This window comes from Muscardinus avellanarius (genome assembly GCF_963383645.1).
Source record: "Muscardinus avellanarius genome assembly, chromosome: 1".
Taxonomy (NCBI): domain Eukaryota; kingdom Metazoa; phylum Chordata; class Mammalia; order Rodentia; family Gliridae; genus Muscardinus; species Muscardinus avellanarius.
Genome location: NC_137786.1, coordinates 45,238,240 through 45,264,204, shown reverse-complemented (window position 1 = coordinate 45,264,204; position 25,965 = coordinate 45,238,240). Strand labels below are relative to the sequence as shown.

The following is a 25,965-nucleotide window of genomic DNA, read 5'->3' as shown; positions in this document are numbered from 1 at the left end:
CCTCAGTGGTAAATGGGCCTCGTTTTATAAGACGATTCCATTGCCTCGAATGTTTGACACCAGTAGACTCAGGGTGGGAAGACAAAGAGCATTTGGCGTATAAAGGGATATTTTGAACCACTGCAATAGATTTGTAGGAGATCAATTATAAACTTAGCCTATCCCAGAGTGGGATTAGTGTTACTGTCAGCAGAAAATGGGGCAGAAGCCAAGGCCTGGTTAAAGCATATAGGAAAATAGACCCTGATAGAGAGTAATATAGATAGACCCCTTGCCTGGATTCCTTCTTCTGCCATAGGTAGGTACAAGATTCTATCAGTGGCCGAGTAGCTCCTGAAATCTCGCAGCTAGTTGGGTGAAATGGTGAGTTACGCTACCCTGAGAAGCCAAATCAGAATATATTTTGGTCAAACTCACTGAAGTTTCAGCAGAGGGAGATTTTCAATTTGGAAAAATGATGTAGACACATATTTATCTACCATTTAATTAAAAAATAACAAAAATACAAGTTTTAACTTAGTGTATCAAAAAATTTGTCTCTCATTCAGCAAAATCTATTAATCTATATCACATTTTTGTGGAGCAAAGAATCTTTCTTTTTGAGGTACTGAGGGTTGAACCCAGGGGCATTCTACCTCTGAGTACATTCCTAGCCTTATTTTATTTTTTATTTTGAAACAGGGTCTTGCTGAATTACCATGTCCTGGCCTTGAACCTGCAATCCTTCTGTCTCAGCCTCCCAAATACTGGGATTACATGAACAGACCCAAAAACCTGGCTGGGGAATTTCTTTTCTTTTTTGTGGTACTGGGGATTGAACCCAGGGACACTCTATCTCTGAGCTATACCCACATCCTTATTTTTTATTTTGAAAAACAGGGTCTTATTAAGTTGTGGAGGGCCTTGCTAAATTGCTGAGGCTGAAATTGAAACTGTGATCCTCCTGTCTCAGCCAGCCATCAAGTACTGGGATTACAAGTGTGTTCTACCACACCTAGTTTATGGAGTCTCTTTTACCACTCTAATCCACCTGTGACCTGTAGAATAATAAATAGAGGGACATGTTCTTTTCTTTTTTTTTTTTTTTTTTTTTTTTTGGTGGTACTGGGGTTCCTGGAAACCCTTCTACCTCCGGGCTACACTCCCAGACCTACTTTTATATTTTTATTTGGAAACAGGGTCTCTTAAGGCAGCGAGGCTGACTTTGAACCTGCACGATCCTCCTGTCTTCGCCTCCCAAGCGCGGGGATTACAAGCACGTGCACCACCACACCCAGCTTCTTTTTAATAGAGTAATTCCATTATTTAAGATTGTGCTTCTACATTCCTTAGTACTAGCCTTATAGTTCATTAGCCAATTCATGATTAGAATGGTGAAATTTGAATGTTACTGTGAATCAGTAGCTGGCAGAAAGTTAATTGCTAAGGAGGGCATTGGGATATAGACATTGTTGAACAAGTAAAGAATTTCATCTGTGCCTAATTATAGAGACCCAACAACAGCTAAGTATCTGTGCACCAGAATTAAAGACCCTTAATACTATGGCCTGAGTTATATTCTTAACTTGACAAAATTGGGTCCCATATAAAAGGAATATTATTTGCTAATATATATTTTTTTACAGCACTGGGGATGGAACCCAGGGGCATTCTATCTCTGAGCTACACACCCAGCCCTATTTTTTAATCTTTATTTTGAAACAGGGTTTCACTGAGTTGCAAAGGACCTCACTAAGTAGCTGAGGCTGTCCACAAGCCACGATCCTCAAGTCTTTGCCTCCCATGATCCCCCAGTCTTAGCCTTCCGAATGCTGGGATTACTGGTGTGCGCCACCACGCCGGGCTTCTTTGCTAAAAGCTTAAAACTTAACTTTAAAAGCATTGAGTTATTTGATTATTATGATTGAAATGTTAATCTAAAGGGAACCTCTGTAGCCCACAGGCCCTGATGAGGGCTTTGGCTAAATAAGTTTCTTATAAAAAGGATGACAAAGAGTGGGAAAAGAAAAAAAAAAAAGAAAAAATTTCACTGGGTGGGCTATTGTTGCCTTTCCCGAGGGGTTCAGGAGGGAGGAGGGCTTCTTTGATAGAAAGAGGATGAGAGGAAAATACTATCTGCCTCACAGGTGTGTTAGGACTAAGTGAGGGTCTGTGTAAATATGGTCCTTACGCATTTCACTCACTAAAATTTGCTTTTTGTTTTCCTCCCATGGTAGCAGCTGTTTATAGTATAGTTTCAGTATTGAATGCTTGATCTTAGCCTTAAAGAAATAATTTATGGGAGTCCTTCTTTCCTTCAGCTTATCTTCTGTACAAAATAGCTTGAGTGGCATAAACACACATTTTTAGAAAAATGGATATATGATTTGTTACTATAATAATTATAACCATTTAAAAAAAGAATTGGCTTGTATGCCTTATATTTGTGTGCCTTTTAAAAAAAGTATGTGTGTGTTTTAAACAAAGTGTACTAATTTAGATATACCAATTTGGTGACTTCCTGCCAAAGTAAGAGATTTTATGTTTTTCTTCTGAGACACTAAAGTTAGTAAAACTTTATTTTAGTTTTTGGACCTTGCCATTTGGCATAATTTCAGACTAGATATGATGGATCCACATAAACAGTTTTAAGATTTAAAATTGGTGGGGGTGATGAACTGTCTTAGGTCTTAAAAGGTCTTGAGATATGAGGTCTCAGGTCTGGATTATTAAATTTTTTTCTCTTTTGTAATGCTGGGCGTCCAACCCAGCAACCTATACATGCTAGGCAAGTGTTGTACACCCAACTCCTATTAATAGATTCTTGAATTTTTCTACACGTATCTTGAGTACTGAAATAACTAATTTTATACGAAAATGATGAAACCATGTCAGTCTGATATTCTAAGTTTGGTTGTTATAGCAATCTCCTTAAAGGTTTAAAAATTTCCCCTCTACCACCTATGGCCTTTTTTTTTTTGAGGCAGTTATGTATTAATCTTTCTAGATGACTACTCTAAGATTTTTTTTTTTACTCTAGGATTTTTGTAAGGGCATTAGAGTTTGCCAGCTTTATTCAAGAATTAGTACATTATAGTAGTAAACACATATAAGTTATTCTTTGGAATATATGCCTTACTACTGAATGGGAGAAGTTATTTCTTGCCCAGCTACTGATAAAGACGATTTTGATCCAGGTATGGTGGTACATGCCTATAATCTCAGTACCTGGAGACTGAGGCAGGAGAATGGTAGCCTCAACAACTTAGCAAGGCCCTCAGCAACTTGGCAAGGCCCTGTTTCAAAATAAAAATAGCTCAGAGATAGAATGCCTCTTAATACAAAAAACTCAATTGTTGGTTCAAAGAGAGAACTTAATCAAGTGTTTTTGCCTAAATACAGGATGCTTAAATTTACACGACTAAATAATATTTGGACAAAACCCTACAGATCACAACTTTAAACTAGAAACTAAACTCTGTAGACACTGCACTTCAAAGGGCAGGCTTCCCCTGAGTCATTGTCCTGCCTTGCCTTCTGAAGTTTATTGGCTATTGACAAGCCTTTGAAGAAAGAGAAGGACAACTTACACACATGTAGCTAATATTTGATGAATTGTTCCTGTGTACCTGTTAAGAGATTTTCCAAGTTAAAAATTACTTTTTCAAGCACACCAAGACCTGTGTGCATGTTTGTTTGTATGACTGTGAACCTCACTATATGCATAACTACAAGCACAAATAAAAGTATAAACATTCGTCAATGTAGAAAAAAATTAATTTTTTCAAGCTGGGTTCAGTGATGCTTACCTGTAATCTCAGGTACTCAGGCTGAGGGAGGAGGATTGTGAGTTTAAGCCCAGCCAGAGCAATGTAGCAAGACCTTATCTCCCCCCTTCCCCCAATACTGGGGTTTGACCCCAGGGACATTCTACCCCTGAGCTACATTCTCAGCCCTATTTTTTTATTCTTTATTTTGAAACAGAGTCTCACTAAGTTGTGGAAGGCCTAAGTAGCTGAAACTGGCTGCGAACCTGCAATCCTCCTGCTTTCAGCCTCCCAGGTACTAGAATTTTAAGTGTGTGCCACCATGCCCAGCTAAGATCCTGTTTTAATTAAAAAAAAAAACTTTTTTTTTTTCGCCGGGGGTGGTGGCACATGCCTGTAATCCCAGTGCTTGGGAGGCTAAGACAGGAGGATTGCACAGGTTTGAAGCCAGCCTTAGGTACTGAGTGAGGCTCTCAGCAACTTAGTGAGACCTTGTTTCTAATAAAATATAAAAATAGGTCTGGGAGTGTAGCCTGGAGGTGGAAAGCCCCTGTATTCCATCCCCACTACCACACACACAGGTTTTTTTTTTTTTTTTTTGGTTAGAGGAGCTCCTCATATTCTTTACTAAAGGTATATAGTTTGTAATGTATTTTACTTGTTTGACTTTGGAAATACATGGTATTCATCGTATAGATTTTTTTTTTTTTTTTTTTTTTGGTGGTACTGGGGTTCCTGGAAGCCCTTCCGCCTCCGGGCTACACTCCCAGACCTATTTTTTTACATTTTCATTTTGGAAACAGGGTCTCCTAAGCCAGCGCGCGCGGCTGGCTTCGAACCTGCGCGATCCTCCTGTCTCTGCCTCCCAAGCGCGGGGATTACAAGCGTGCGCCACCACGCCCGGCCATCGTATAGATTTAAACTCCCCTCTCCATTTTCAGATATTTGAATCTTAGATGATATGGAATACTAGAATAGTTTTTTTCTTTAGAAATAATTATTCTATGATTCCCAAATTTTCTAAAATAAACTTAAATTGGTAAATTCTAAAATAGTCCATAAAGGAAATAAATATCAATAGTAGTCTTTTCAATCATGACTTAGAGATGACCTGTTTAACTTTTTTAAAAAATGTGGTCTGGGATTGAACCTAGGGGAATTCTACCTCTGAGCTGCACTCCCAGCCCTAAGTTGCAGAGGGCCTCACTAAGTAGCGAAGGCTGGCCACAAACCTGTGGTCATCTAGTCAGCCTTCCAAGTACTGGGATTGCAAGTGTGCGCCACCATGCCTGGATTTTTATTTTTATTTTTTGCATAGTACTGGGTACTAAACCCAGGAGCATTCTATCTTTGAGCTATACCCATAGCCCTTTTTATTTTTTTATTTTGAAACAGGGTCTTGCTAAGTTGCTGACAGTCTTAAGTTGCTGAGGCTGTCTTTGAACCTGTGATCTTCATGTCTCTCTTCCAAGTACTGAGATTACAGGTGTATACCACCATGCCTAGACCTTTAAGTGTTTTTTTTTTTTAAATGAGGTTGGGATGTTACTGCGTAAATGCACTGTAATTTTTTTGATATGGTATCTTATTTTGTTGGCCAGGCAGGTCCTAAGCTCCCAAGCTCAAGCAATTCTCAGCATCTCAAGTAGCAGGAACTACAGTTATGCTCCCCTGCGTCCATTTATTCTTTGTTAATTTTAACATACTCTTCTACAACATTTTAATGGTTGTGTTTCATTGTATGTGGTTGGCATATGCCAGTTTACTACCCCCATTTTTGAATGTTTAGGTTATTGCTAGTTTTTGTGCTGTTATGCTGCATATAGCATTCTTGTAGGAATGTTTAAAATTCTTGGGTCTCTGTCCCAGACTGATTTCAATGTACTGTGACCTTTTCTGTCTGCCCCTCTCTCTTCCACTAACTCTTTCCTTAACAAGATCCAATCAGATGGATAAATTATTCTTTAGACAATTTATTGACTATCAGACAATATGCTGACCTCTGTAAATTTAAGAATTAAAAAGACAGACACATTTTATTTATGGAGACAATTATAATACATGAATAAAGTGTTGTGATGGATTTATGTATGTCAGGTCCATGGGGACTCAGCAGAGGAGAGCAAATAGTGAATAAACATTTAATAAACTTTCTTAAGGAGCCAGGTAATGCAGTAGATACGTTATTAGGCTCCCCTTAGTTTATGACCATTCTGGCAAGTATGTAAATATTACTTAGGTTCACTTCCGAGATGAGGAAACTGATCTCAGAGAGGCTAAGACATTTGTGAAAGCCGATTCAAGTTTTATCTGGGAGAATGCCAGAAGTTAATCTTGCCAGGTATATTTAACTACCCAGCTCTGTCCAGGGCCCCACCCTGGCACGCCAAAGGAAGGATTCCAGGAGTAGCTTAATAAAGCTGGACTGGCAGGTAGGCCTTAGCCTGTGGAGGGGTGGGGTCATGTACAGAGCACATCAAGAGGGAGTCCAGAAGTGAAATGAAGCTAAAGGTAACCTTTCTTCGTTTTTAAAAAATTTATATGTAATAAAATTCACTCTTGATGTACAGTTCTGTGAATTTAGACAATTGAGAATTTAGTCATGTAACCATGGTGCAATCAGATTCAGAATTGTTCAATTATCGTCCAGAATTGGCCTATTATTCCCTCATGCCATTGTAATCAACCCCTCCCATGGCCCTCCTCCTCTGGCAGCCACTGTTCATCTTATAATGTCATATAAATGGAATGTCATATAAATGGAATCATACAGTGTGTAGCTTTTTGAGACTGGTTTCTTTCGTTTAGCATAAAACATTTCTGTTTAGGCCAAACACTTATGATGTCAATGTTTTTATATAATTTTGTAGTAGTTTTTCCCCCCTTTCAAAATGTGCTTGTATTATTCCTAATTCCAGTTTTATTTAAACAGAATTTTTTTTTTTGGCTAAGAAATGATAAAATTAGAGCTTCGAGTACCAAGGAAGCCTCAGATAGGTTCCTGATAAGTGCCATAGGAAAGGCAAAATAGAAAAATACCCAGCTGTCTTTGAGTCATCTCTCCTTGCTTCTTGTGTATGGAGATCTGCATGGAAAGTTTGCTACTGATTGCAACCTTTGCTAGCTAGAAAAGAGAAAGGGAACAGCAGTTACCAGGAGGAATCGAAGGAATGAGTGCTTGTTCTTGGTCAGCTGGTGAGTTTCCAGTGTGCCTCTGTGGGAGAGGGAACAACAGGTGACCAGCTTCTTGACTTTTTGTTACTGTAGATGAATAATAGGTTAGCTTGTTTTTATTTGTGCAGAATCTAGTAATGTGCCCCAACAGCTCTGAGTGTGTGTGTGTGTGTGTGTGTGTGTGTGTGTGTGTGTGTGTTTTTCTTGTGATGCTGGGGGTTGAACTCAGGAACCTCAGGCATATTAGGCAAGTTCTTTTCTACTGCCTCAGGTCTGGATTTGTTTTCAAAGCTGTTTAAAATTTATTACTATTTTCTATATAATATGTAATTATGTATTATAAAATACATAAATTTATTTTAAGTATCTTAATTAACAGATAAGTGTTGAGGATATTTTATGTAGTTTTTGGCTAAAAACCATAACCTTTGGTAATCTGGTAAATATAATTTTATTTATATCCAAACTAGTTTTTTTCTCTTTTGTCCCAATTTTTAAAAAGCTAGGCCGGGTGTGGTGGCACACGCTTGTAATCCCAGCATTCAGGAGGTGGAGACAGGAGGTTCATGGTTTGTGGACAGCCTCAGCTACTTAGTGAGGCCGTTTGCAACTCAATGAGACCCGGTTTGAAAATAAAGAATAAAAAATAGGGTTGGGGATGTAGCTCGGAGGTATAATGTCCCTGGGTTCCATCCCCAGTATGGCCAAAACAAAAACAAAAACATATATATATATATATATATATATATGCTAGTACTTCTCATGTAGAACCATGTCAGTGACCAGAATGAAGGTGTCTGTAAAGCTGAGGGTGCCCTGTTCTTTGCACTTCTGTCTCTTGACACTGTACGATGGATCCGTGTGACTCACGTCCAGCTCTAGGGTGCTGTCTAGCACTGACCTTCATACTTGCCTTTGGGCTCTGCTGCTTCTCCACCTCTACCTTGCACAGACTCTTCCTGAATACAGCTCTCACAGGTCTTTCCTTGCTTAAGAACCTGGGTTGATTCTTCCTCTCTCTTCCCCTCCTCCACCTTATTTTTCTTTCATCTTACGCTTTGCTCCTTAAGCTGGGCCTGAACTTCTGGGCTCAGATGACCCTCCTGCCTCAGCCTGCTGGGGGTTGAGACTACAAGTGTGTATCACCTCACTTGGTTTTACTGTTGATTTTCATCATTAAATTATCCGGGATTGAAGTGTTCATGTTGTATTTTACTCCACCCATCTATATTTCTGTTTTTCTTTATTTGACTCTAACCCTACTCTAGTTGGATTATTCTGTTTTTTTCTTTTGGCAACAGATTGAGCTCAGTTATCAATATTTAATTAATTTCTAATTCCATTTGCTATTGCAGTTTTTTTTTTTTTGTACTATGGATTGAATTCAGTCACTCTACCTCTGGGTTTCACCCCCATTCATTTTCACTTTTTGTTTTCAAACAATGTTTCGCTAAGTTGCTGAGGTTGACCCCTCCTCTCTCAGCCTCTCAAATAATGGGATTACAGGTGTGTGCCACCATGCCTAGGTCATTGCAGTTGTTTTGAATGGTTTTTCTATTTTATTAAAACCTCTAGTTATTCTCTGTTCCTGTTGCTTTTATTTATTTATTTATTTATTTTTACCAAGTGGTACTGTTTCCATATTTATTTAGAAAAAGTCTTAGAGTCAGGTAATTGCAGTTTGGAATCTTAGGTACCTCTCTTAAAATCAAGGCTGGTAGGTCGGGAGTGGTGGCGCACGCTTGTAATCTCTGTGCTTGGGAGGCTGAGACAGAAGGCACAGGTTTGAAGCCAGCCTCAGCTGGCTTAAGAGACCCTGTTTCCAAATAAAATATAAAATAGGTCTGGGTGTGTAGCTTGGAGGTAGAAGGCCCCTGGGTTTCATCCCCAGTACCACCAAACAAAACAAAACAAAAGAAAACAAAACAAAAAAACAAGGCTGGTAGTCAGTACATATCTGAGTCTTCCCGTGCCCAGGTCCCTCCTTGTCCTGGTCCCTTCCTGTCCTTGTCCGTTCCATAGATCCTCCCACAATCTTACAACTTAGCTCCTCCAGCATCAACTGGAGTCTGTTTTGAATGGCCAGTGCTAGCCTGGTACTAGTTGTTAAATATTTTAAATTTCACTGTTTATTATATGATTAGCTTTAATTAAGTTACTTCTCTGAGTCATTCCTTAATTTTTAAAATGAGGATAATAATACTTGTCTGACAGAGTGACTCTTTGTTCATTCATCAAATATTTGTTGAGGGCCTGCCTTGTTCCAGATAATGACTTAGGTGCTTGGGATGTAAACAAAATATCTGTGCCTTGGAGCTGTGTTCTAGAATCGTGAGGATTAAATGAAACTTTGTGTTAGCAGGTGCAAGACACACAGATATTCACAGTGTCTTGGCCACTTTCTTCCTCCTTGCCATATCATCAGGGCTAAAAAGCCAAAGGGAATGAAGCAGGGGAAATAAAAAGGTTTCAAACTTGATGTGTGAAGCTATGCAGTGTCGTCGGCCATGGGTCCTCTGCAGGAGGCCATGCCATTACTATTCACTGGGCACGGGCTCCCCAAAGAGGACGAGGGCCTCAATACACTGAAGCTACACAACCCTGAGATGGTTTCTCCTCTCTCCCTTTCTTCCTGGTGCTAGCTGACTGTGCTCTTGATGGTCCTGGTTGGCCACCTGTGTTGACATTTCTGTCATCTATCTTCCTTGGAGCACCATCCATTCATCCTTTTTCTTGAATTCTCAAGCCACCGCGCCCCTTGCCCCATTCCACCACCTCAACGCACTCTCAGAACTCTTGCACCCGCAGACAAGAGCAAACAAACAAAAATCTTGACTCTTGTGTCCTATTTGTCCTTCAGTGCATGGGCCAACCCCACCCCTTCCTTCCTTTTGCCAGAATACAGTTTAAAGTTATTTCTGCTCACTCACCGCTTAACTCCTGTCAGTCTTTTTTATTCTCTGTGAGTGCTGCAGTCCTTCTGCTAAGATCCCGAGTGACCTCCTTTCTGTACACTTCATTTCCTGCTCAGCTTCTTTGTACATGGCATGTATTGTCATGACCACGTGAACCCAGCAGGCGCATAGCTTCATAGACATGCCTTTAATTCCTGTTTCTGCAACATAAGTGGCAGCGGGCAGGTTTTTTTCTCATCAGACTGTAACAGCATCTACCCTTTAACATTACTGAAGGATTTAAAATATTGAAGGATTAGAACGTTCTAACACCTAGCATACTGTCAAGGCATATGATGAAAATTAAGTAAAAAGTAGTCTGTGCTTGACTTCTTTTTTTTTTTTTTTGGTACTGGGGATTGAAGCCACGGGCATTCTGCCTCTGAGGTACACCTTCAGCCCTTTTTATTTCTTGAAACAGGGTCTCATTAGGTTGCTGAGTCTCACTACCTGTGGAGGCAGTCCTTAAACCCACGGTTGTCTTGACTCAGCCTCCCAAGTACTGGGATTCCAGGTGTGCACCACCATGCCTGTTGGCACACCACCCTTTGTTGACATTTTTGATACCTGCCTTTTCACTTTCCTTGACACTGTTTTGTTTTTTGCGGGTCTGGGGATGGCGCCCAGGGGCATTCTACCTCTGACTGACACGCCCAGCCCTAATTTTTATTCTTTATTTTTGAAACGGGCTCGCTGAGTTGCAAGGGGCCTCACTAAGTAGCGGAGGCTGTCTGTGAACCCGATCCTCCAGTCTCCGCCTCCCAAATGCCGGCGTCACAAGCGTGTGCCACCACGCCCGGCCTTTGCTTTTCATCTGCTTTCCTCACAAGCCGAGCATCCCTAATCTGAAAGTCTGCAATATGAAACTTTTTGTCTAAAGAATTTTGGGTTTTGGAACATTCTGAATTTTGGATTTAAGTTTTGAATTTCAGATTTTCAGATAAGGATGTTCAACCAGTAAAATGTATGGAAACACTTTAAGTCCAGAATGCTCTGACATACGAAACACTTCTGCTTCTAAGCATTTTGAATAAGGGCTACTTGACTTGTAATTAATTTCTTCTTCATTGGCTATGTTGACTTTCTGTTTTCTTTCCAAGAGTATGGATTTGGTCACTTTTTCTGAGTGATCTTAATAAAATCTTAAGGGTTCAGCTGTCCCCTTTATAACTGATAATACCAGATATTCCTCTTTAGTCAGAATTCTCTTACCAGATACGAATGTCTAGTCAAATTTTAGACATGAAGCATGTATCAGATTATCAGGAATAAATATCAGGAAATGGTCTCTGTAGTTGATCTGTAGAGAAAACAAGTGATCTGACTACAATGGCTGTCTTACTTTCACTTGGTGAAATTTTGAATGACTTCTTTTACCTTTGGACATTATCATAATTCTTTATGAAGAAGAAAACCCTTTCTGTTAGAAAATTACACATAACTTGATTTGCATGAAGATTTTTTTCAGGTGATTTTGGAAAGACTTTTAACACCTATTTTCAAAGGAAGCAAGACAAATATTTATTATTCTTCCCCAAATGTGTTTTTTTTTTTTTTCAGTACTGGGGATAGAACCTAGGGGCATTCTACCTCCAAGCTACACCTCAAGCCCTATTTTTTGTTCTTTATTTTGAAACAGGGTCTCACTGAGTTACAAAGGGCCTCATTGAGTGGCTGAGGCTGCCCTTGAACCGCAGTCCTCCAGGCTCAGCCTCCCGAATGCTGGGATTACAAGTGTGCGCACCACGCCTGGCTTTCCCCAAAATGTATTTTGCCCAAACTGAATTGGACACAAAGAACATTCCTTAAGTTTCGAATAAATAGAGCTTTCTAAAAACTGCTCAAGTAACGTAAAGTAGTAAAAAGCCAAAAAAAGTTACATACTTCTAACCTTCAACTGATAAAAGGAGAAAAAAGAGTTTGTAGAGGCAAGTTCCACAAAAGTAACTGTGGATTTATTGTCAAACAAATATACAAAAATGCATAAACATGGATAAAATTACATAAATTGGATTTTTAAAAAATGGAATATATTTCTTTCATGTGAGTTTTCTGTGGGTTTTTTTTTAACCCCCCCTTTGGTAAAACATTGGCTCCTAGAAGCAATTCTCTCACTGCTTATTATTAAAAATTTTACTAGCTGGGCGTGGTGGCGCACGCTTGTAATCCCCACGCTTGGGAGGCGGAGACAGGAGGATCGTGCAGGTTCTAAGCCAGCCGCTCTGGCTTAAGAGACCCTGTTTCCAAAAATAAAAAAGTATAACATAGGTCTGGGAGTGTAGCCCAGAGGTAGAAGGGCTTCCAGGAACCCCAGTACCACTAATAATATTAATATTAATAATAATAATAATAATAATAATAATACTTTTACTGAGTTCCATATTTCTCTTCCATAGTTTGCAGGAAAGATTATTAAGACGTCAAAATGGTTACTTTAGCCCAAGTATAGTACAACAAGATGTATTCTACACCACATAGAATAACTCTACCCCCATGTCCACTCTGACCAACAGACTAAAATCAGAGCAGCTCAGCCTCATAGAATTATAGACTGAAAGTGATCTAAGAAATAAGGTTATTTTTCCTCATTTATAGATAAGGAAACTAAGGCCCTGGCAGTTAGACTCCTTTCTTAAAAGAGAGATAGTGGTCTCTAAGAAGAGAAACATTTTAATGTGTTGTTCAAATCTTGTTTTAACAAGATTTTACTTGTTAGTAATCTTGCTTACAAACTGCATAATACCAGTTATCTGCCCCTAGAACACACTTAAGAACTGTTTACTCTTGGGTGAGTTATGTAGTGTCTGTGGGATCTAATAAAATTTAGCCGAGTGTGCATGTAAGCCTCTTTCATCTTGTACCCCATTAAGATATATGACAATAATGCGCCAATAAAAATAAATAAAAAGATAAACGTAATCATAAACATATCAAAGTCAATCACTAAGCCAAACATGAGGAGGGGGGGGTGATAATGGGGTGGGAATTGGGGAAGGGCTAAATGAGAGATGTGTGCATGTGTGCCTCTACCATCTTGTACCCCACTAAGATGTATGACAACAATGCACCAATAAAAAAAATTGCACAGTAGAAAATAAAATTTAGCTGAGAAATATAGCTAGTGCTATTCAGTTTTAAAAACAATTTGCTTTAGTTGTGTTCCTCTGTCCTTTTTTGGGAGGGGTAGTGGGGATTGAACCCAGGGACATTTTACCTCTGAACTATATCCCCAGCCCTACTTTATCTTTTATTTTGAAAAAAGATCTCAAGTTGTGGAAGACTTTATTAAGTTGCTGTGGCTGGCTTCAGGCCTGTGCCACCATGCCCAGCTCTCTTTTTTTTTAAGCTAAAGCAAGACTGTCATCAGGGGAAAACAAAAACAAAACAAAACCCTTGATTTTGTTGATCTCTTTTCCTTTGTTTTCTGTTTTGAAACTTGCTATTCAATATTCCATTTACTTTTCTTAGCTTTTAAAAATAAATTCTTAGCTGGGCGTGGTGGCGCACGCTTGTAATCCCAGCATTGGGGAGGCTGAGACCGGAGGATCACTGTTGAGGACAGGCTCAGCTTCTTAGTGAGGCCCTCCGGAACTCAGTGAGACCCAGTTTCAAAATAAAGAATAAAAAATAGGGCAGGGGGTGTAGCTCAGAGGTCGAATGCCCCTGGGTTCCATCCCCAGACCTGCAACAACAACAAAATTTTTTTTTGCATTTAATATTTTATTAATTTCTTTTTTTTTGCGGTACTGGAAAATTGAACTCAGAGATACTCTACTTTGGCGCTATACTCCCAGCCATATTTTATTCTTTATTTTGAAATAACATCTTACTAAATTGCCCAGGTTGGCTTTGATCCTGAAATCCTCCTGTCTCAGTCTCCTAAATTATGGGGATTACAGGCATGAGACACTACACTTGGTTGCATTAATTTCTTTCTTTTTTTTAAATTGTGGTACTGGGGATGGAATCCAGGGGCATTCTACCTCTCTGAGCTACACCTCAGCCCTATCTTTTATTCTTTGTTTTGAAACAGGGTCCTATTGAGTTGAAAAGAACCTCACTAACCTGAGGCTGTCCCTGAGCCTTGATCCTCCTGTCTCAGCCCCCCCAAATGCTGGGATTAGAAGCATCTGCCACCACGCCTGGCTTCATTAATTTCTAAAGTAGGAATTTAAGGCTTTATAATTTTCACATGTGGTATTTTAGCTGTATTCTTTAAGTTTTGATTTGCAGTATTTTCATTGTTAACTTTGGGATTTTTGGTGATTTATATTTTGACTTATCTTGACCTATGATATATTAATTTTCTTTTCTTTTCTTTTTTTTAGCACTGGGGATTGAACTCAAGGGCATTCTACTTCTGAGCTAGACCCTCAGGACTATTTTATTTTTAAACAGGGTCTCACTAAGTTGTTAACACTGGCCTTGAACCTGTGATCTTCTTGTCTCAGCCTCCCAAGTACTGGAATTATTGCCATGTGCCACTGTGTTTGGCCTATTCGTTTATTTTATTTTTTAAATTTATTTATTTATTTTGGTGGTACTGGGGTTCCTGGAAACCCTTGTACCTCCGGGCTACACTCCCAGACCCATTTTTATATATTTTTATTTGGAAACGGTCTCTTAAACCAGCGAGGCTGGCTTCGAACCTGCCTGATCCTCCTGTCTCTGCCTCCCAAGCGCGGGGATTACAAGCGTGCGCCACCACGCCCGGCTGTATTCGTTTATTTTAGCCCCCTAAATCTGCTGGTATGAGAGCCACTAGACACATGTAGCAGTTTAAACTTAATTAAAATTAAATTTAAAAATGTTGTCCTTCAGTTAGACTAGCGACAAATCAAGTGCTCAGAAGCTTCATGTGGACAGAACACTGTTGGACACTTACTTTGTTATAGAATATTCTTTTGGCTAGCAGTGCCCTGAGTTTTATTTTCTTTCCTCTCTTTCCCATCAGAATGAAACTGACTTATATAAATATGAAATTAACTTTGAGATTTTTTTAAAATTAAAAACTTGAAAGGCTTGCTAGGGTAGTATTTCCTTATTCTTTACATAATTAAAAAGTGCCACCTTTTATAGAAGGGTACTTGAGTGCCATTATTTTATAACAGTTTTCAAGAAGTAGTGACTAATTCATCATGGTGGCTTGTATTTGACCTCCTCTTCCAACTGTTGAGTCCCAAGATCATTTCTATTTTCCATATGAGCATGTTCTGGAAGGGCCCAAACTATTAAGACAAAATTATGTGAAAAATCAGCCTTGCTTCAGACAGTTATCATGTGAAATGATTAAACATTTCATTTGAGTAGGGCTCACAATAAATATCTACGAATGACCACCGAATAAATCCTTTCACTATAAAGCAAACCTTTCTCTTAAGCATACTTGTGCTGTAAGACTAGCAGGATTGCTATTTAAGTGCTCATAAACTGGCTGTCCCGATTATTTTAGGGACTTCCAGTAAGAGCAAATATTTTTTTATTGGTAAAAAAGAGGCCACATTATGATTAATCCTTTTTACTCAAAGTGCATGGTATTTTAAATACTATAAAGTTGTTCAGTATGTGAAAACTATACAGAAACCTTGAAACAAAGTCACAGTTAACTTTTCTGTTAGCTAACTTTGAAGATCTGTAGAGTAGATGCTGAGGTTAGAAGTCTAACACTTGTGTTAGGTGTAGAATATTTAAGTGTGTGATTTGAGGAACAATTTCAGGTTCGATGGTTTTTAGTGGTTCTAGAGAAGAGCCTAGGATGGATTTGGATCCGATTGCCAATTTTTTGCGATGTCCTTTTGAAGTGTGCCTGTTCTGTACCCTTCCCATTTGGATTCTCATCCTTCTGCTTTCCTGCAAGGAAGTTGTGGGCCTCTGTTTTGGGTGGATCAGCGAGAGGATGCATTTGGGGCCCAGTTCCTTTTCTCACTGAGGAAAGGGTGTGGGATACTGCTGAGAGAACTGCTCCTATGGTGGCCAGGTCTGAAGCTTTGCTTGGAGGTAATGCTGGACTGTGCAAAACCAGCCTTCAGGATACTTGGAATTTGTGATTTATAAATTTGTTTTAGCAACTGACATGGATATATTCAGTGTGTTTAATCTTTGTTAGCAATTTGTCTTCCCAGTGGAAAACAAGCTTGATAAATCATTGTTTGATTGCAGAATTGAAAATGCTTCCCTGGCACATCCCCCCCCCCCCCCCCCGCAGAGCTGGGGATCAACCAGGATCTCACAGGTCAGGCAAGCACTCTACCACTGAGCTCTACCCCAGCCTCCCCAGCACTTGAATTTCAGATTGTCCCGCTCCTTTCCCTCTCCTCTTCTCTCTCCCTTTCTCCTTACCTCCCCTCCTCTCCTTTCCTCAGTTTATTTGCTTGAACTTGAGCCTGTGGGGGAGAAAAATTATTTAAAATATCTTAGGATCTGAGTATATGGTTACGGAAGATTCTTAACTCTTGTGCCTCAGAGGCTTTTGCTCACTTGTTTATTTACTAATTCTGTAAATATTCTGAGAAGGTACGTACTGTAAGGAAGAATGTGGAGGGAATGCTATTAGAGTAATCTACCTGGGGAGAGACACCGAAGGTTGAAGAGTGTATTTGTGTGTGCATGTTTTATAGAGACAGACACACATCTGTGTCTACAGATAGAGACATGATACACAGTTCTCTACTGGAATCGCCTCTCAAATAGCTCCAGCATCTTTTTTTCCTCTTCTTCCTCCTCCTCTTCCCCATCCTCCTTCTGCTGCTGCTGCTGCTGCTACTACATTTTTTGGGGGTACTGTTTTTTTTGGTGCTAATGGGGTTCCTGGAAGCCCTTCTACTTCCAGGCTACACTCCCAGACCTATTTTATACTTATTTTTTATATTTGGAAACAGGGTCTCTTAAGCCAGCGCAGCTGGCTTCGAATCTGTGCGATCCTCCTGTCGCTGACTCCCAGGCGTGGGGATTACAAGCGTGCGCCACCACGCCCAGCTGGGTACTGGGGTTTGAACCTAGGGGTATTCTACTTCTGAGTTGTGCCCCTAGCCATTTTTATTTTTTGAAACAGTGTTTCACTAAGTTGCTGAGGCTGGTCTTGAACCTGCAAATCCTCCTGCCTCAGCCTCTCAAATATGGGGATTACAGGTGCACCATCATGGCCAACTTCACTATTATTTCTTTGTTTCAGGTCCTCCATTTCTTTCATATTCACGTGTGTGTGTGTGTGTGTGTGTGTGTGTGTGTGTGTGTGTGCGCGCGCGTGCGTTTTGGTATTGGGAATTGAACCCAGGGGTGTTCTACCTCCAAGCTATACCTCCAGCCCTTTTAATTTTGAAACAGGGTCTCACAAGGTGGCTGAGAGTCTTACTACAAAGCTTAGACTGTCCTCAAACCTGTAATCCTCCTATCTCAGCCTCCTAAATATTGGGATTACAGGTGTGTGCCACCACTCACAGCTATACTATTATTTCTTGCCACTGACCTTTCTCTCTGTTTTATCTATATTCTGCTTTTTCTTTTATATAGTCTTGACACCCTTGTCCCTCGTTAAGATGCAGATTGATTTGTATGTGCCCTTCTTACCCACAGAATAAAAGGCCAAAATTCTTTCTATGTAGTTTTAATATAGACTCTGTAAAGGGCCCTTTGAATGCTTGAGTTACCACTTCCCTACTGAGAACCTGACTAGCCTTTTCTTCTCTGCCTCTAGAGCTAGAGTGTCTTCCATGTGTCCGGGGGACCTGCTCTCCATCACGGTCCATCCTGCCCTCAGTGCCGGGAGGCCGACCTTGCCCTTTGGCTTCTAGATGGGTTTGGACAGTGGAAAGCAGGGCAGGAGGGGGAGGGTTTGCTGTGTTTATTCTCCAGGCTTCCTTCTGCCACATCATGTCAGGCTGGCTCTCTCCCAGGTACAGCTCCTGCCAAGTGGCCCCGTTGTGTCTCTGGGCCTGGAGTAGTCGCAGTGTCAGGCTGCATTGTCTCTTGGCTCTGCCCACACCTTCCACACTTTGTAAATTGCAGTTTGAAGGTACGGCCTGTTTCCTCTGGGATTCTGGCAGGTGTGTGGCTGCAGTCAGGCCTGCAGGTGCAGCTGCGCTGCTGTTTTCTGCAGCTCTGATCACTTTCCTCCATTAATTCCTTGGAAAGTCCTTCATTCCTTTTCTCTTTCACTCTCCCCCCTTATCTGACATTGTGGCTGCTGTGTGATAGGAACTGAAATATCTGAATGAATGGAGGAGGGGAACATTTGTAAGCACTTATATACTTCAGTTTTCCTCTTCTCTGTAAGATGTGTTGTAGATTTATTCCATTGGAGTATTTTGTAACAGCACATGCTTAAGGAGGTTTGTACCATGTATAAAGTGGGGAGGATGTTTTGTTATTACTACATTATTCTAGGCATTCACTTTTCTCTTTTCCTTTACATATCTTAGAAGTGTACTAAGACAAACATACAGTGGCTAAGAGTTGTGTTTAGCAATATTGAAATATGTGTATGATGACACTGTCAGCCATGGTCCTGAGAGGAAACGGACGGGACATTCACAATAGGGATTTTGAGGAGGACTACATGAAGGAACTAGTCACAAACAGGAAGAATTAGAAAAAGGGTCTCACCAAGTGAGTGAGGGTTTTTGCTAAGTTTTTGAGGCTCATCTCTCTTTACTTCTGATTTTCACCCCGAATTTTACTCATTTAGCCATTCAGTAAACGTTTACTCAGATCTTTGTGCCTGACATAATGGATACAAAAGTAATAAAGACAGTACTTGTCCTCAGGGTTGCTGACAGATGTGCAGAAGGCAACTTGAAATCCTGCACGTATATACAGGGTACCACGGGACAGGCGAGAAGGGACTGCCCGGCTCATATTTGTTCAAGGAACGAGAGGGCAGTTATCTCCAGTAGAAGGCTGAGCAACCTCAGGGTATAGCAGTTTGGGCAAGAGCTAAGTGTGATTGGAACCTTGAGGGCTGCGTGGGGGAGAGTGGAAGACAAGACTGATTATTTAAGAAGGTACCAGCCTGCCCTGTGTGGCCTCTCGGCACTGAGTGAGTGTAATTTGATCGTGGGCAGGCTCCCCTTGCAACTTCACATTTCCATTTGTGGGACACTGTTCTCCCTACTTCTAAACTCCAGGTGTCACCTTCAGGTCACCAGCTGTGATCAGCTCTGCCACAATTCTAACCTGTTATTCTAGCCAGATCACTCGTATCCACGGGGGACATAGATGTTCATTGACCCTATTTAATACTGTGTGTGGAAATTCTAGTTCTGCCACTTACAGTTTTGACAATGTTGTTTGTTTTTCTAAAGTTCAGTAACAACTTTAGTGAAAACAGGGCGCCAATAGTAGCTACTTCACAGGGTCCGAGTAAAGGGAGGAGTTGTCTGAGTAGCCTGGTGCTTGGCTTTTGGGAGCATGCAGTACGTACTGGCCGTAAAATGTGACTTGGAAACCCTTGTTCGTGCCCTCCGCGCTGGTTGATGCGATTTCCACGCTGCCCTCGCCGTCCCTCCTCCTGGCGTGCCTCCTGTCACCTGTGATGTGTCTGCTGTTTCCAGTTCAGCTCAGTTGCCTCTTCTTTAATGTCTTTTCTCACTCTTTCAGTTCACATTGACCTCTGAACTCCTATAGGTCTTTTTATGCTATTTTAAAAATTAGTAATATTTCTATTTTAAGGCATATTGTTGTGTTTTATGGTATTTCTTTTTATATAGTAAAAATAGAGCTGTGGAATTACCATCACAACCAAGAAACAGAATTTCTTTACTTTCTCAAAAAACTCTCATCATTTCTTTTGAAACAATTTCCCGAGTGTGTATTCTGCTTTTCCACATAAAATTTAGATTTTTGAACCTAATACCTGTTTTGTAATTTTTCTTCCCCATATATTTAACCTAGTTTTAAGTATACCGTGAGGAGACACTTGAATGTGTGAATTGTATAAATCAATAAAAGCAGGGCAAATTTAAACATGTTAAGAAGAAGCTGTTAGCCAAAAGCTGGGCGTGGTGGCACATGCTTGTAATCCCAGCATTCGGGAGGCTGAGACAGGAGGATCATGGTTCGTGGACAGCCTCGGCTATTTAGTGAGGCCCTTTGCAACTCAGTGAGACCCTGTTTCAAAATAAAGAATAAAAGATAGGGCTGGGAGTGTAGCTCGGAGGTAGAATGCCCCTGGGTTCCACCCCCAGTATCGCCCCCTCCCCCCCCCCCAAAAAAGCTGTTAGGCGTGGTGGTCCATGCCTATGATCCCAGCTACCCAGGGAGCTCAGGCAGGAGGATGGTGAGTTTGAGGCCAGCCTGTAGAAGGGAAGAAGATGAAGGAGGAGGAGGAAGAAGAGGAGAAAAGAAGCTGCTACTTTAAGTTATTTGATCTTTTAGAGTCACTTTATTTAAGTTACTTGATCTTTAGGAGTCACTTTATTTAGGTTTAAAATTTCAACTGAACATTATTCCTTTATAACATATTAAAGTGGTTTTGGAACCCTGCCAGGATTAATAAAACCCATTTTTAATTTGACTTTGGAAAAAGAAAGGGCTTGTTCCTTTCTCTGTGTTTTTATTATCAAATATACTTATGGTTTTTATTCTTCTCTTTAAATTTTAATGTGAAGCAAATTCTTATATCTTCCTAATTATATTCGACTGTTATAATGCCATTATTAAACTTGTTTATGGAAGTACATTTTTAATTAAACACATTTAAGATAAAAAGCAATTCAATGAAATATGAATTAGCTATATAATTTAAAATAGAAAACCAACTTTCTCTTTTTTTTGCATAGGGAATTGAACCCAGGGGCATTCTACCTATGAGCTACACCCCCAGCCCTATTTTATTTTATTTATTTATTTATTTTATTTTTTGTGGTACTGGAGGTGGAAACCAGGGGCTTTCTACCTCCAGGCTTATACTCCCAGACCTATTTTATATTTTATTTGGAAACAGGGTCTCACTAAGTTGCTGAGAGCCTCACTCAGTAGCTGAGGCTGGCTTCGAACCTGTGTGATCCTCCTGTCTCAGCCTCCCAAGCGCAGGGATTACAAGCGTGCGCCACCACGCCTGGCCCCTATTTTATTTTGAAAAGGGTCTCACTAAATTGTGGAGGTCCTCACTAAATTTATGAGGCTGGCCTTGAACCTGCGATCCTCCTGTCTTAGCCTCCCAAGTACTGGAATTAGAGGTGTGGCTCCCAGCTCAACATTGTTTTTCCACAGGTCACTTTTGCTTCTCTCAGGAGATGGCATTCTTTTATTGGTCATCCTTAAAATCAGAGGTCAATGCTAGTAAGATCATTATTTTTGGAAAAGCAGGTGTTGCATGATCTCCTGTCTTCACTCTTGGGTGTTGTGGAATCATGATCTTTCTCCAGAAAGGGAAAAATATAGCTAAGAGTTGCATCCCAATGTCTACTTTCTCTATCCTTAACCCTGATCACTAACTAAACCTTGCCCTTTGTCTTTTTATGTGACCTAGAAATGGGAAGGAACAGGGCAGAGATTGGCTTGACTTTACTTCCTAAAGAAGTGAATTGAATGTATTCATGTGTGTCTTTTTTCCCTTCCCCAACAGCTTCCATGCCTATGGCTGTTCTAAATTTGGGCCAAATATATCCATTTCAGAGAGGCTTTTTCTGTACAGACAACAGCATCAAGTTTCCGTACCATGACAGTACCGTCACATCTACTATCCTCGTCATAGTGGGGGTTGGCTTACCCATTTCCTCTGTAAGTAAATTACTGAGTAGGTAGTGATGGGTTTGTTGTGCTGGAGTTGGGGTGGGGGTCAATCCGACTTCACCATTGCTGATGTGGTGAGTGGTTGCTTAAGGAATACACCCACTCTTAATCCCTGGGTGCTTCTCCAGGTAAAAGTGTGTGCTACGTAAAACAACTTTCCCGCAGAACTATGGAGTGATTATTTTACAATGGAATAATTCATTGAAATATTTAGACTAACTTTTCTCAATATACAAGTGAAGAAATTTATTGCCCCCCCTCCAGATACTTACTCAAATCTACTAAGCTATTTTATGGCAAAACTGAAACTAAGAGTATGTTTGCTTTATCATTCTGTTAAGTATAAATTGAACTCATAAAAAAGGAGATAGGTTTACTTATTTTGAGGAAAAAAGTTAGCAGTAACATAAATACATATGCAAAAGAAAAGCTATAGAATACATTAAAACTGTTCCACTTTTGCATAAGTTATGTTATTCTTTAGCCTATCAATTTTTAGGATAATATTGGGTTTCACTATTGTAGATAACTGGAAACTTTAATTTTAGGTTAAGATTTACAGTCTGGGTCAAGACTGATGCTTGGGATAGTGTGCCTACTTTCTCTATCCTAACCCTACCCTTTGTCTTTTTGTGTGACCTAGAAATGGGAAGGAGCCAGCAGAGACTCGCTTGACTGTCCTGGCAGTGCAGCGGCTCAGGCCATAATTCTTCTTTGACCTTCTGCCTGTTATCAGCTGGCTTCCCCAGATACTTAAGACAGTTCTTTGTCTCCGCAGCTCAGCAGCCTGGTTCCATAAAGAGCACTGTCTGGCTTTGCTTTCCTATTTTGCCACCAAATTGGCTAAGAATAATAGCCTAGTTCTTTGGTTTCCAATTCATAGATCTGCATTCATTTTGTCTTTTTTGCTAGCAGTTTTTTCCCCCTTAATGGTCATTGATTTGGATTTTATTATGTTAAATATTGTGTATTAATAAGAAATAAATGTTTCTATTTACTAACAATTATAATTTAATAAGAATAAATGGGGAGAAAACCTGTTTTTTTTTTTTTTTTTTTCCGGATCTGGGGATGGAACCCAGGGACATTCGACTTCCGAGCTACACCCCCTGCCCTATTTTTTATTCTTTATTTTGAAACCGGGTCCCACTGAGTTGCAGAGGGCCTCACTAAGTAGCTGAGGCTGTCTGCGAACCACAATCCTCCAGGTCTCAGCCTCCTGAATGTTGGGATTACAAGCGTGCGCCACCACGCCCGGCTAAACCTGGGGTTTTGTTTAAGAGGATACTTTTTTTTCCTAAGAAGTAAGTAAATTCCACCGTAACTGGCAGTATCTATTTTAGCCATTAGGCTTGTGAGTAGTGCACAGGGAGGCCTGCATAGCAGACAGTGTCATTGTACTTGTAGGAAGTACGAGTATTGGTTATAGCCATTACTTTGAGCAACTGTTGTCACGTAGCTTAAAAAAAAATCTGCTCCTGGATTTGAGGAGATAATTACCTGAGGATCTGGAAATTCTTTTTAGTTATTTAACTTGTTAAGTAATAAATCTTTTAACTTTTAAGATTTCTTAAATATAAAAGTGATATGTACTCATTTTTTAGTTAAACAAAACTTACAGAGTAGAAAGATAAAAGTAATAATAACCCTTATAGAGCCAGGCGTGGTGGCGCAAGGACAGCCTCAGCTACTTAGCCAGGACCTTTGCAACTCAGTGAGACCCAATTTCAAAATAAAGAATAAAAAATAGGGCAGGGGTGTAGCTCGGAGGTCGAATGCCCCTGGGTTCCATTCCCAGTTCTGCAAAACAAAAAACAAACAAAAAACCCTATCTGAAGACAACTTTTAAAAAACATTTTGATGTTATTATTTCCTTTAGTGCAACAGTTTTGTTTTGAGCACATTGCAAATTGTTTTATGCCTTGCATTTTACTTATCTAACAAAAAATGTTGAAGTATTTTTCAAAGTTAATATCAAGCTGGGAGTGGTGGCCCACGCTTGTAATCTCAGCATTGGGAAGCTGAGACAGGAGGATCTTGGTTCTTGGACAGCCTCAGCTACTTAGTGAGGCCCTTTGCAACTCAGTGAGACCCTATTTTAAAATAAAGAATAAAAAATAGGGCTTGGGTGTATCTTGGGAAAAAAAAAAAGAATAAAAAATAAGGTAGGTGTGTGTGTGTATCTTGGAGGTAGAATTCCCCTGGTTCCATCCCCAGAGCTGCAAAAAAAAAGTTACTATCAAAGTACCAAACAGTTTAAATGAAGAATAATAAAGTCATATGCATATACGTATACACGTCCAGCTTATATTAAAAAAAAATAGTTGGAAAAAGCCAGGCGTGGTGGTGCACCCTTGTAATCCCAGCATTTGGGAAGCTGAGATAGCAGGATAACGGTTCAAGTACAGCCTCAGCTACTACTTAATAAGGCCCTTCGTAACTCAGTGAGATCCTGTTTCAAAATAAAGAATAAAAAATAGGGCTGGGGCTGTAGCCCGAAGGTGGAATGCCCCTGGGTTCCATTCCAAGTACATCACACGCGCAAAAAAAAAAAAAAAAAAAAAAAAAAAAAAAAAAAGTGGGAAAAGACTTAATATGAATTCTTGAATTTCTGGATGTTAATTCTTATGAGTCTGTTATTGGATAAAATTGACCTTTTATTTTATTTTTATTTTTTAGTACTGGAGATGGAACCCAGGGGCCTTCTACCTCCAGGCTATGCCCCCACACTTGTCTCACTAAGTTGCTGAGAGCCTCACTGAGTTGGTGAGGCTGGCTCTGAACCTGTGATCCTCCTGTCTCAGACTCCCAAATACTGAGGTTACTAACCTGTACCACCACATATTTTAATGAACATTTATTTATATTAAAAGAAATAGTATCACCTGTAATCCTAAGTATTGAGAGGCTGAGCAGTAATACCACAGGTTTGAGGCCAGCCTTTGTAACTTAGTGAGACCCTCTTCAATATAAAAATGCCCCGTCTTCAAGCCCAGTATTATTAAAAAATAAATGAAATAGTAGTATTTGGCTAGTTTCTGGGTCTTAACTGTGTTGGTGGTTTGTGGACTAATGTGACAGAATTCTTATAAATTCCTAGAATAGGTTTATTTAATAGCTTATCTATAACATTGAATATAGAATATTATTTTTATAAAATGAGTTATGTTTGATATAATTTTATATATACTTAGTAATTTGATAATGAGCAATAAGATTTTAGATGATAGAAAATCTACAATTTAAAGAAGTGACTTATTTTTACAACCTGAATTCTATAATCTTTTGAAGAAATTTAATGTATTCTCTGTTGTATCTTTATTATCTACATAAAAAGGCTGCCAAACAAAATAAAAATATAGAAAATGAAAAAAATGCCAATTTCAGAAGACTATAAATTTCTGTATAATGTAGCTTATTGTTTTGTTTCTGTGTTTTAATGATCAAAATGATTTAGATTTGATACCTCTTGCCCCCCCTCCCCACACCTTTGACTTTGTGGAGGTTTACCTTCTCCAGTGGCAGTTCCTTATACATTTAATTTTGTAAATTTTTTCATTTTTTAAAAAAGGTAAAAGCTTAAATATGTGTGCAGCCTTTCAGAGTAATGCTAGTAAGAATAAAGTTAGTGTTAAATAACAAATCTACATGTTGTAATGAAGAAGTAAACTGTCTATAGAGTTTAAAAGGTATAGTTTGGGATTAGGAAATTCTTATATATGTTTGGCAGGTTATTATTATTATTATTTTGGGTGGTACTGGAGTTCCTAGAAATCCTTTTACCTTCAGGCTACACTCCCAGACCTATTTTATTTATATATATTATATATATTTATATTATACATTTATATTATATTATATATTTATATTAATATATTAATGTATATAAATATAAATATATAAATATATTTATATTATATATATTTATATATTTATATATATTATATATATATATTTTTTAAATTTGGAAACAGGGTCTCCTACCAGGGAGGCTGGCTTCGAACCTGCGCAATCCTCCTGTCTTTGCCTCCCAAGCGCGGGGTATAAGCGTGTGCCACCACGCCCGGCGGCAGATTATTTTAAATTGACTTGAGTACTGACTGTGAGTAGTTGCTTTTTTTTTAGGCCTTTTGATTATGTATAACCTTCTAGTAAAAATGTTTAGCTTAAAATGATAATATTCCTAGTGCTTTATACAACCAATGTATAAAAATCTTAAAGGGATATTGTATTATTCATAGTGGCTGAAACCTGCATCATTGCAAACTAGGAATATATATGAATGTATGTGAAAAAGACTTAATACCTTTATATAACTTATAAATTAGCGAGAAATAGATGGATGGCTCAAAGAGAGATGG

At 39.5% G+C, this 25,965-nt stretch overlaps 1 protein-coding gene across 2 annotated transcripts in view; it reads left to right on the top strand.

Annotated features, from left to right (window-relative positions):
* PLPP1 (phospholipid phosphatase 1) overlaps positions 1 to 25,965 on the top strand; it is a gene marked incomplete at both ends in the record, with an annotated part of 89,869 nt that overhangs the window by 12,502 nt on the left and 51,402 nt on the right. The window contains one exon of one of the 2 annotated variants that reach the window (XM_080706681.1): positions 21,438 to 21,592. The exons of the other annotated variant lie outside the window; for it this stretch is intronic. Within the exon in view, the coding sequence (XP_080562807.1) occupies positions 21,438 to 21,592 (155 nt within the window). The remainder of the gene's footprint in view (positions 1 to 21,437; positions 21,593 to 25,965) is intronic. 2 annotated transcript variants of the gene reach the window in all.